Source organism: Rousettus aegyptiacus, unplaced genomic scaffold (genome assembly GCF_014176215.1).
Source record: "Rousettus aegyptiacus isolate mRouAeg1 unplaced genomic scaffold, mRouAeg1.p scaffold_m13_p_7, whole genome shotgun sequence".
In the NCBI taxonomy this organism is placed as follows: domain Eukaryota; kingdom Metazoa; phylum Chordata; class Mammalia; order Chiroptera; family Pteropodidae; genus Rousettus; species Rousettus aegyptiacus.
The window spans coordinates 82,976,791-82,988,861 of record NW_023416310.1 but is presented as its reverse complement, the minus strand read 5'-3'; the positions used below and the strand labels follow the sequence as shown (position 1 = coordinate 82,988,861).

Genomic DNA, 12,071 nt, shown 5'->3' with positions numbered 1-12,071 from the left:
TGTATAACCCCTTTCATTTTGTAGAGCACCTCACCATTCTGGTTGCTAGACTGGATGCTGTCTGATTCAGTAATCACTTAATAAAGCCAATAGACATTCAAATATAATCAATTGAATTTTGTTCTTTAACAACAGTAATTTTGGTGGTAGAATTTTTCTGATTTTTTTTCTTGGTCTCACCTGTTTCAGTCTTCCCCCTACTCCCTAAATAACATGTATTCCTTTCAAATATAAAAGTGAACATAGCTAACATCCTCACCTCAATAAGATAGCCCATTATAATCTTTTTTTTTTTCTTATTAAGAATTTGCAGTGCCTAGAGTTTAGGAACATAAATATTAATTTTGATTTTACAGGACAGTAGACGAAGGAATAGAAGGTGTCAGAGAATAGCCTAAAAGTGAGTAGTCCATGAATGACTCACACTTGGTTTTTATCTTCTTAAACAGCACTGAATTTTGCTTGGTAAAGTTAAAACCACCAGGCACTAGTCATGGGACTCATCTCCCAGAACAATCATAGACTGTGCTGGACAAGTGGGAAGAATCTTTTTTAAGGTTTGGGTTCCTCCATGGAGGATCGATTCTGAGGAGAGTTTAAGGAAGCAGGGATTCAGTCTGAATGGGTTACCGTTTGTAAATTGGGATTAGGATACACTGGGTTTGATCAGGATCCAGGTGCTGTTATGAGGTGAGGGCAGTTTAGCAATTGGGTATCCCCACAATAGTTTGGAATAACAAAGGGGTCTGAGGCATCATTAGTAATAAAACAATGGTTGCTCAAAGAGGAGGTTGTTATGGTATATTCAGTTACTGAATGACCTTGGGAGATATAGTGCTTCCTGTAATAAGGGGAAGACTTACCCTGGGCAGTTAAAAACCTTTCACCCGAAGACCTTAGGAAATAGAGAATCCCCACTTGGAAGCTGGAGCTGTTGTACAGATTTGGTTTCAAAACGACCCCTTTTGTGTGCCAATGATGTAATATGAAGCTGAGACATGTAGAAGGAGATAGAGGGAAAAATGAAAGGGGATGGAATAAAAACAGAAAGGGCAGGGAAGGGGAGTAAAGGTATGCATGGTTTTTGTCCTTATTTTCTTCATCTTCTTGAGTTAGGATCTTTTCTTGATGCCTAGCATAGTGTCTAGCATTTAAGCAGCATTCTGTAAATATTCGTTGGTCGAATGAATTATTCAATCAGCGTTTGTCCTGAAATGCTGAGGAGAAGGGCCAATGAGTTGGCATATATTGAAAACCATGTCTCTGCCAGTCCCCATTAAATGACAGAATTTAAGTAAGCCTGAATTATGTATTAATTAGGATCATCATTTTGCCCCAAGCCAGAGATTCCTGTTGCTACAATAAAAACAGCATCCTAGCCTGAAATGTTGAGGATAGGCCTGCAATTAGGGACTAATCAGCCCATTCTTAATCACAAGTGTAACAGAATGACTCAAATATTGCTGTTTGATTTATCTTTACTTTCTTAATTTTTAATTCTGCTCTACTAGTGTTCTTTAGACCTGTATGAGTTGTTTTCTCCACTTGATTATATGTATTTTTTTAACATCTCTAATTGAGATACAACTATTATGTATCCATTTTCCCTGTTATTTTCCAGAAGACTATATAATGCCTTTCCTTCAGGGTGCCTTTTTAAATTTGGTCTATTTTACTCTCTGGACGAATGGTTAATTAGTTGTAAACTTTAGGAAAATATTTCTGTTGCCACTGCACCTTGACTTTTTGAACCTCACCATCTTTTCATTTAATAACCTCTTGACCACATCTAAGTATCTCAGGGAAAAAAACCGAACTCTATCTTGATATCATAATCAATGATTTTTTTTTTCTGGAAATTGGAGACCATATTCACTCCCCTTCTATCTGTGTGGGGAGCAGGTTAAAAACCCTGAAAGTCCATGATTAAGGTGTCAGGAGGTTTGATTTTTTGTTTGTTTGTTTGTTTTATTATTCCCAAGAAGCAAGCTCTAAACTTCTCTTGAGAAAGCTTTCGGGGCGGGGCCTAACGAGCTTAGTTAGGTTCCTCCCATTGGTTCTTCCTGGGGCCCTACCCGCCCACTGTGTCCCGCCTCCTGGGCGGATGAGCCAATAGGGACGAGAGTTGTGGTTCAAACGCGGAGCCTGGCGCGACCCTCGGAACCTGGCGCGACCCTTGGGAGGCAGAGTCGCGTGTGATTTTGGCTGTTGATCCTAACGTGGGTGAATAGAGAGGTGGTGCATGTTTGGGCGAGGGGGTTCTGACGAGGAAGGAGGCGAGCTTGGGGCTGGAGGCCGGTACCCGGTGTCGGAGGGCTTAGGGTGAGAGCCGAGGATCGAGGGCTGGAGGTCTGGGAGTAGGGGTGTTGGGCCCTGGGAGCCTCGTGTCGTCTATAGCGCGGAGCCAGTTGCGGCCGCGACCCACGACGGTTTGGTCCTGATGAATACCGAGGCCTCTGTCAGCCCCAAACCGCCAACTCTTCTGGAATTCAGCGCCTCTGACTCAGGTTTTAAAAGTTAACAGCTGGCTGAAATCGGGCTGCTTCTGCTTAACCGTTTTTGCGTGGACGTGCCCCATGTGGAAAGTTTGCTCTTTGCTACACCTTAGGTTCTCTCTTTTTCCCTAACTTCCACGGTCTAATATGTAATTTCACACCCCTAGTTAATCCAGAATGGCTACACTGATCTTTGTTGATAAGGAAAATGGAGAACCAGGGACCCGTGTGGCTCCTAAGGATCGGCTGAAGCAGGGGTCTGGGTCTTGTAAGTATACAGGTTGCAGTCAGATATACACACACAGGTATTATCAGTCATGGATATGGCCTGGAGCCTAGGGAGACATGTAATGTACCTTGTGAGCAATTGGAGTCAAGTTTACAGATTACAGGCATACCTCCTTTACTGTGCTTCAGAGATGTTGAATTTTTTACAAATTAAAGGCAAGACTCTCCACCAGCAAAAAAGTTATGACTCGCTTTATTGCAGTACTCTATTGCTTTGGTCTGCAACTGACCCTGCAGTATCTCTGAGGTATACCTGTACTTTCATTGTAACATGCTTTATGTGACTCTTTCCAATTTACTATCTGAATGAGATTTAAGAGGGCACTGAAGTACTAGTAGGCATATGGCCACACCACCATCATAGGCCATCAAAAATGAGGGTTGAGTTTGGGGGTGAGAATTAGGCCAAGTTTATATACACAGCCTTCAAGTTGCAGTTTACTGTCCTAATAATCGCATGGTACATTTTCTTTAGCAGTCAAAGCTCTAAATGGGAGGACTCAGGATTCAACACCACATGTTGGCAAAATGTTTGGTGCTCCACCAGCCTTACCTAAAGCTTCCAGAAAGGCTTTGGGAACTGTCAACAGAGCTACAGAAAAGTCAGTAAAGTCAGTAAAGACTAATGGACCTCTCAAACAGAAACAGAGTGCCTTCTCTGCCCAAAAGGTAAGTGTTGGCTATAAAGACACTGTTTAAACCTTTTATCATTAAAATGACTATTGGCATCTTATCTGGTTTTCTTCCCTGTGAGTAGGGCACATCTAGCCTAGCAAACATAGATTAACAGGAGAAAATCATACTATCTTTATGAACTTCCTCCATACCTCAAGATCAGAAGTCTTAGAAGCAGCTGGTGAATATTTTCACCTCACCTGTCTTTAACTAATGTCTTGAAGCTAACTGATTGGTTGGTAGTACAGGCATACCTCAGATATTTCAGGTTAGGTTCTAGTTCCAGGCCACCGTACTAAAGCAAGTATCACAATAAAGTGAGTCATCCCTTTGCTTTTGGAGGGTCTAGCCTTCAATTTGTAAAAGAAGCAAAGCCTATGAAGCACAATGAAATGAAGGGTGATGAAATGAGGTAGGCCTGTATTTAATTACACATACATAAAGTACTGAGCTGGAGGGTACTTTGTAGGAGGCCCCATTGTTGATATAATAGCTCAGGTGTTGCCATCTTCCTTCCTGCTTCCCAGAGCAAGGACCAGCTTGTTAGATGATAATTTGCTTGCATGTTGACCTTTGCGTTTGTGGAAAAACTATAGGCCAGAGTGAGAAAACTTTGTTGAGAAAGATGTCTTCAGCATGTGGATTAACACTTTATTTGAATAATTTTGTTTAATGTGTATTAAGAAAAAACAACAAGTACTTTACATCAAACTGAGACTTACATGTAGTGTAGTTTAGGATAAGGACATCTTTTTTAAAAAAAATTTTTTTATTTTAATTAGTTTCAAGTGTATAGTACATTAGTTAGACATATACATAGTTTGTAAAATGATCCCCCCAATTGCTCCCTCCATCCCCTGATCCTCCACCTAGCCAGCGTATTAATGCTAACTGCATTCCCTATGCCATGCTCCCCGTTCCTGTGACCATCCATCAGCTACTTATTTGTACTTCTTTAATCCTTCACCTTATTCTCCCAGCCCCTCAAACCCTCCTCCCCTCTGTCCATCACTAAATTGTCCACTATATTTGTAAGTCTGTTTTTGATTAGTTTGTTTTTATTCCTTAGATTCCACATGTAAGTGAAATCATATAGTGTTTATCTTTCTCTGTCTGACTTAAATACCTTTTAGGTCCATCAAAACAATATTTTTCCATCCCCTTCCTTTTCATATACAGGGGTCTTGTTTTCTTATCCTTTTAGCCACTCTATCTTTTGATTAGAGCACTTAATTCTTTTCCATTTGAGGTACTTATTGATAGGAACATAGTTGTTACCATTCTTTATTCCTGTTTTTGATACATGTTTTTTCTTCTTAAAGAAGTCCCTCTAACATTTCTTGTAATACGGTCTTGGTGGTGATAAATTCCTGTAGCTTATTTTTGTCTGGGAAGCCCTTTATCTGTCCTTCAACTCTAAATAATAGCTTTGCTGGATAAATTATTCTTGGTTGTAGATCCTGGGTCTTCATTCTGTTGAATATTTTTTGCCAAGCCCTTCTGTCCTGCATAATTTCTTTTGAGAAATCAGCTGCCAGTTTTATGGGTGTTACCTTATAAGTAATTATTTCTTTTTCTCTTGCTGCTTTTAATATTCTTTCTTTGTATTTAACATTTGGCACTTTAATTATGATGTGTCTTGGTGTGGACCTCTTTGGATCCCTGATTTTTGGAATTCCCTGAGCTTCCTGGGGTTTTATATCCATTTCCTTCACCAAGTTAGGGAAGTTTTCAATCATTATTTCTTAAAACAGCTGTTCAGCATCTTGATTTTCTTCTATTATGCCTATCAGACGAATATTTGGAGACTTAATAGTGTCCCATATCCCCCTTAAATTATTTTTATAGTCTTGGCATCTTTTCTCTTGCCTTTCTGATTGAGTGTCCTGATTGGCTTTCCTGTCCTCTAGATAGGGCTTTTGATCCTCTTCTTTATTCACTTTGTTTATTCCTTTGTATATTCCATTTAATATACTTCTCATCTCAGATAATGTGTTCCATTTAAGACTGGTTCCCTTTTATAATTTCCATTTCCATTTTTATCTCTTTGTTGGAGTTCTCTATACTTCCCGAAAGTTCATTGAGCAGCTTTATAACTACTGTTTTGAACTCTGCATCTTTTAGATTACTTGACTCCATTATATCTGTATCTCTATTCTGTTCTGTCACATGGTTTCTGCCTCTTTGTCTTCCCATTTTGGCTGCCTTTCTGTGTCTGTTCTATGTACTAAGGAAAGCTTCTAAGTCTTTTGGTCTTATTAGTGTGGATTTGTTAAGTAGGTGTCCAGTGGCACAGTCCTGAGAGGGGTTCAGCTGCAGGCCAAAGTTAGCCAAAGCCTGTACCTCTCCGGGGCCACCTGTTACGATTCAGCAAGCAATCACAGATGCAGTGCTTATTGCTATACTAGAAACCAAGGCCAGCTGCCTCCTCCAGTGTGAGTCTCAACAAGGAGCACCTGACTTGCTGAGGATACACCTGGATGTAGCTTGGGTGGGGCCTGAGTTTGGGGAGGTGGGTTTCAGGAAATCCTCTGGGTGGAGTGACCTCTGTTACCCAGTCTGATGATGTCACGGCTTTGGTGGTCCTGTGGCCCGTGCACTGGTGGGGCCAGGGCTCAACAGGGAACAATGGATACCACTGGCACTTCTGCACGGAGCGAGTCTCGCTTTGGCCCTCAGTCCGATATTGTCTTCCTGTAAGTCCCTTGTGCCCACTGTGTGCAGCTGATTGGCACTGGTGCTCATAGCAAGCAGGTCTGTCCCCGCCAAAATCCACTTGAGACGCGGCCCCTTTAAGAGGTGTCTGCCACTGCTGTAGCCTCCGTCTCAGCCTCTCGGGACTGGGCAGCCCCGCGTCCTCGCCCTGTTCTACCTTCTGCCATTGCAGGGTGATTTCTTGGATTTCTCCCTAGTTGTAGGGCTTATTCATCTAGATCCCAGGTGTTTTTTCCTTGCTGCTGCTCCTTGATTTTGTCACAGCTTTGATTTGTTCGCAAGAGGAATGAACAGCCTCTATCATTTATGCCATTTTTTTTTTGTCTGCACGAGAGCATCTTTTTAAAAAAAAAAACAAAAAAAGAAAAATACACTGAATTGAGTAGGAGAGAAATGTTAAAGCAAGTATTGGAAGAATATGGCAAAAATAATGAATGCGACACAGAACTGAAGTGTGGGAAACCCTGCCCTCAGGGTTTTCTCTAGGTATGCAAATGTGCTGCTGTAAGATCAAACCAAGATTAAAATCGTTTTGGCCTTCCTGCCAGTCCATACTAGGGAGTTACCTATCCATGGTTGGCTGCCAAAGTCTTTGACTGTTTTTTGCTGTCTCTTACTCAGTGTGTGTATTTGAGGAACACAAACTTGTTTTTAATATTAACCAAGCAAATAATTAAAATAAGACTGATGGAAGCATGGAAAATCACACTTCGAAAAGCCAAAGATGGCCTCTAGGATTAGCTTCTATTCTGGGTGACTCATTCTCTTTCCCTCCCCTGTTAGGCTGAGTGAGTGAGTTGATGACCTCCACTGTGCATTCTTGATGACTTTTGCTGACAGGTGCTAATAATTAAATTTCAGACTTTTGAGCCATGCTACTAGAATTACTTGCTGAGTTGTGTGTAACCATGAGAACTAAAGATTATGGTTTTTTAGAAGTCAGTATGACATTTGGAAAAAATCAAGATGAGGCAAAGCCTTTACATGTCTTGAAGAGAAGCCTTACTATCTCTTGTACTAATCAGTTGACAAGACTTCCATTCTCACTAGCTCATTTTCTTGGGTTGTTTTAGGTGACAGAGAAAACTGATAAAGCCAAAACCTCTGTTCCTGCTTCGGATGACGCCTATCCAGAAATAGAAAAATTCTTTCCCTTCAATCCTCTAGGTAATATATTTTGGTATCACAAACGTGCTTTAGCTTTGAGTTTCTCTTAGAATCTAATTCAGCAAACTTGATATGACCAAAGAGTATAATGAGACTGTCTAAATTTGGGTTGCTTTTAACAAATATACTTGCTGGATGTATTTGTAAAGTAACATCTTAGGTCAGAGGGGGAATTGGAGCAAAGATGTGGATAACATTGTTTCTGTCCTCAAAAGCTTGCCACTGAGGGGAGAAGATGTGTTCACTAACCTCAAACAAGTCTAAGGTGGATAGTCATAGTAAGCCTATTAGAAAGTGGGCTTTATGTCAAGTTGAACAATGCCTGAAAAATCCACATAGCCTGCTCTTTCAACCTGCTACATGTATCTGAAATATTTTCTGTTATAGAAGTAGCTTTTTGAGCTTTTAATTTACCCACATTTGAGGAAAGGCTACTGTATGCCAAGCACTGCTAGGCTTTGGTTAACAAGACTGGCCCCGCCCTGAGAAAGCCCAGTATTTGGAGGGGAAGTCAAACTGAACAAATCATCTCAGTGAATGTGAGCAAGAAGGAAAACAGGGTCTGTTAGAGGGAACCAGACCTATCCTGGAGTTGCAGGGAAGCTTTCTCTTAGGAAGTGACTCAAAGTGGAGTCTTGAGGGTTATACGGAACCATCTAGGTGAAGGAGGGGAGGCGCAAGCCAAGAGCATTGTACATAGAAGTATGTGCAAAGATCCTGAGGTAGATGAAGGGCAGGAGTTGTTCAGGGAAACTGAAAAGCAGAGTGGGGGGGGGGGATAGCGTGATGCCGTGGGGACAGATCACTCAGGGCCTTCTAGATTTTTCAGCTGGATGTTTTGCCCTTTCATCCATAGGGCATTTAGTCATTTTATGAGTACACATCTAGGTCATTTCTGGGTTTTATACGTTACAAACAGTTCCGCAGTTAGTATTCTGGAAATTATATTGCTGTGAATTTGTGAGTATATCTGGAGAGTAAACTTTAAGGATTGCTGAGGCTTGAAGGGTGTGTGATGTTTTGATAGAATATGGTATATTCACACTAATGATTTCCATTCAGCCATTAAAGAAAATGGGGTAGATTTTTGTATATTAACCAGGAAAGAGGGATACAATCTGCTGTTTCAGGAAAGAGGTGTTGCCTTTTTGCCCTTTAAAATATAAGCATAAATTACTGAGCCCACCTCCAGTGGGCGAGAATGCCTGCCCCCCCGCCATGTTCTCTAACTGAAAATGTTTTAAAACTTTAATCTTTATCAGAAAAACAATGGCTGTCTCATTGTTTTAAATTAGGGTGCATGTGTGTGTATGTGAGACCACATTTGATCATTGGACATTTACAGTTTTTTTAACTTTTTGTTTATATCTTCGTTTTCCTTTTCTAATGTGACTCTTATTTATTTATTTATTTTTAAGAGCTCTGTGGATAAAGAAAATTAGCTCTCTTGTGTCGCACTTCTTTCCTCTGGAGTCTTTTGTATATTTATGGTTTCCTTTACAATTCAGTGGTTTTAAATTAAGTAGTCACTATCACTCAATTCCTTTTCGACTTCTGGGTTTTACCGGGATTGAAAAACAGACGAATCCTTAATATTTAGGCTTTAGAGAATGTTTGTACTTTACAAAATGATGGTTCTTTGTTCTTTTTGAGAAAATGCTCAAACTCCTTGACAAGAAGGAAGACTTAAAATTTAAATCCTACTTTTGTTACTCTTGAGAAAAAATAGTTGTTTTCAATAACTAATGCAGTGGTTCTCAAATTTTTTGTTTAATGACTCCCTTTGTACTCTTAAAAATTAGTGAAAACTCCAAAGAACTTTTGGTTGTATGTTCTGCTTATATTCCCTGTATTAGAAAGTGAGCTATTTAAAATTTTTATTTGGTTAAAAAATAATAAACCTGTTACATTAATGTAAATAGCTTTTAAAAACAATAACTTTAAAACAAACAAACTTACTGAGAAGACTATCATGGTTTTATATTTTTGAAAACTTGCTTAATTTGGCTTAGTATAAGATAGCTAAATCCTCATCTAATTTCTATATTTGATCTGTTATAGCTGTGTTAGTTGAAGTATATGAAGAAAATCTGGGCTTGTGCAGATATGTAGTTAGGAAAGGGAGAAGCATTTTAATAGTCTTTTCAGATAAATATAGATAGTTTTCTTTGATACTACCCTAAAACTCAATCTGTGGCTGTTTTTGAACATATAGTTGCAATATGAAGTCTGAAATCATATCAGTGAACATTTTATACTGACAATAAAATTCACTGGTCTATTTGGTACTTCAAATGTGTTTCTTATCCTTGTATTCATCACACATTGATCATTTAGGAATATTGATTCATTGAGAAATGTAGATTAACTGGATGTTGAAACGTTTCATTATGCAATATCAAAAGCGCATTCATTAATATTACCACTGATAAATCTAAGAAGTAGGAAGCTATGACGCTAATAATTGCAGATTAGTTTTCCAAACTTCCAGGTTTTTTTTCTTGAAATTGTGAATTTTATCATTGGCAACAAATGCTGTTTTTCTCGAAGTGATAGACTTCTTTCATTCCTCTGAGAAAATATGCAACAAATATCTAAGTCTGAGTAAACATAGTCTTTCAATTTTTTTTCCCAACTAAATGGTATTCCAGGACAAAGTCCTCTAGTTTAACTTGCAAATCAAATAATCGACCAATTCCTTTTTCTTTGAGATCACCATCATACTTGTATATGCAGCAGAGGTACTTTATGGCACACTTTTCATTTTATCACATGGAGTATTAAAAAGACATGTCCTCAGATGTCAAAAGCTAATAAACTTAATACTTTTTACTGCATATGGTAAAATGATATGTGAAACTGGCATTTCTTACCGCAGTTGAATGGGACTGAGGAATATAGTGACTACTAGTTTATTGCCCTCGCCTTGATTTGTATTAAAGCACAGCGATTTTATTCACTATTGCTTTTGTACCATCATTGCAAATGTCAGCACAGTGGGAAAAGTTATTAATATTATTGGAAAAATAGTTTTGACCTCATGGACCTGCTGAGAGGATCTGAGACACTCAGGAGTCCACTGACCATATGGACAACTGCTGCCCTGACAAAATACTTTCTCTTTGTGGCAGATTTCGAGAGTTTTGACTTGCCCGAAGAGCACCAGATTGCACAGCTCCCCTTGAATGGAGTGCCTCTCATGATCCTCGAAGAGGAGAGGGAACTCGAAAAGCTGTTACACCTGGGCCCCCCTTCTCCTCTGAAGATGCCCCCTCCACCGTGGGAGTCTAGTAAGTGAACAAGTGTCCTTCTAGAAGGGCCGCAAACAATTTGTCATAACACTTCCATCATGTGGGAACAGAGTTGTGTAGACGGTCAGCCTAAAGGAATTTCAAACCATCTTTCAAACTTTAGGATAAGATTTCAAGGTAATGAAAACTATTTTCAATTAGTATTGCTTCTTAGTTCCAAATGCTAGGGAAAATCACATCATTCTGAAATCTGGACAGTTTTAGGTACAACAAAATAAGATTGAATTTAGCATATAGCTTTTTAGGTTATAAATTGAAGTATAATAAACTTGCTTGGAATGAGAATTCCAAGTTATAGCCAAAGCTAATACAAGATCAAGACACCCATGCAATAGCATAGAATAACAAAACTGTCTTTCTGCATTAAGTTTGAGGTCTTGGTTCAAACTGGTGGTCTGAAGCCTTCATCAGTATGTTTTCTATTTGTTCTGATGGGGTAACTTATACTATTCCATAAATTTACTTTAGTGATATTGTTGGCTCTTACTTGTGTCTCTAAGAAAATAGAATTTCAGGTACTTCTGAGATCTATTTCCTAATAGAGATTAATTCTGGGACCATAGCCAAATTCTAAGAAGTGTGTGTGTATGTCTGTGTGTGTAAATGTGTTTGTAGGTATGAGGGGTATGGATTCATTAAATCAAGGGAAAAACAATTGATGATTAAAAGTGACAACTAATGTCTGTATTGAGGTAGGCAATGAATCAAGGATTTGCAGATATTGAATAAGAAATTCCTGTTTTCTAGATCCGTTGCCGTCTCCCTCAAGCATTCTGTCGACTCTGGATGTTGAATTGCCACCTGTTTGCTATGACTTAGATGTTTAAGTTTCCTAGTGCCTTATAGTTTGTATGTATTAATAGTTTGTATTAATAAAGCAATTCTGTAACAGACTCTTAATATTGCGGTTGCTATTTGTAATTTGCTTAAAACAGTGTAAAAACTAGTGGAAGTATTAATAGACAAGAGTCTATAACCTGATGATAGAAATTTGTCTGATCTGAAGAACTTACCTGAAAACCCTTTAGTTGGTTTTAACAGTTTATTTTAGAAGCTGCCACTGTTTTCCCTGAAACATATACCCCTCGATGTGTACTTTATTGCCTTTTTTTTTGTGGCTATTAACTAGCGACAGTTATTAGATCTCTTAATTAGAAGAGCTACTTCAACTCATTAAGTATCTTGGTAGGCATTCTTTATTGCTGGTTTTATTTAGTCTCTAATGACTTTAATGCTCAGTATTTAGTAATCAGAATTTGAAAGGCTCTGAATCTCCTAAGAACTTCACCTCCTTGAGATCTTCAGTTAGGGTCTTTGAAGATCACAGCAGATAATTTTACTGATAGTGAGATCCACTCTTCCGTATAGGAACCTGTTTTACCTGCTTACCTTGTGCTGGGAACTATTTTAAAAATTAAAT

The 12,071-nt window shown here is 38.9% G+C and overlaps 1 protein-coding gene across 3 annotated transcripts; it reads left to right on the top strand.

Moving 5' to 3' along the window:
* Nucleotides 1-2,092: 2,092 nt before the first annotated feature.
* Nucleotides 2,093-11,551, top strand: PTTG1 (PTTG1 regulator of sister chromatid separation, securin). 3 transcript variants are annotated; one of them, XM_016167122.2, is made up of 6 exons: nucleotides 2,093-2,219; nucleotides 2,663-2,763; nucleotides 3,259-3,452; nucleotides 7,247-7,340; nucleotides 10,472-10,630; nucleotides 11,399-11,551. In XM_016167122.2, the coding sequence occupies exons 2-6, from the start codon at nucleotides 2,673-2,675 to the stop codon at nucleotides 11,476-11,478; spliced, it is 618 nt and encodes a 205-aa protein (XP_016022608.1). In that variant the 5' UTR covers nucleotides 2,093-2,219; nucleotides 2,663-2,672; the 3' UTR covers nucleotides 11,479-11,551. The 3 variants fall into 3 exon arrangements, with proteins under 3 accessions (XP_016022608.1, XP_016022609.1, XP_016022610.1); XM_016167123.2 differs by having other exon boundaries at nucleotides 2,214-2,322; XM_016167124.2 differs by lacking the exon at nucleotides 2,093-2,219 and adding an exon at nucleotides 2,333-2,507.
* Nucleotides 11,552-12,071: the final 520 nt, after the last annotated feature.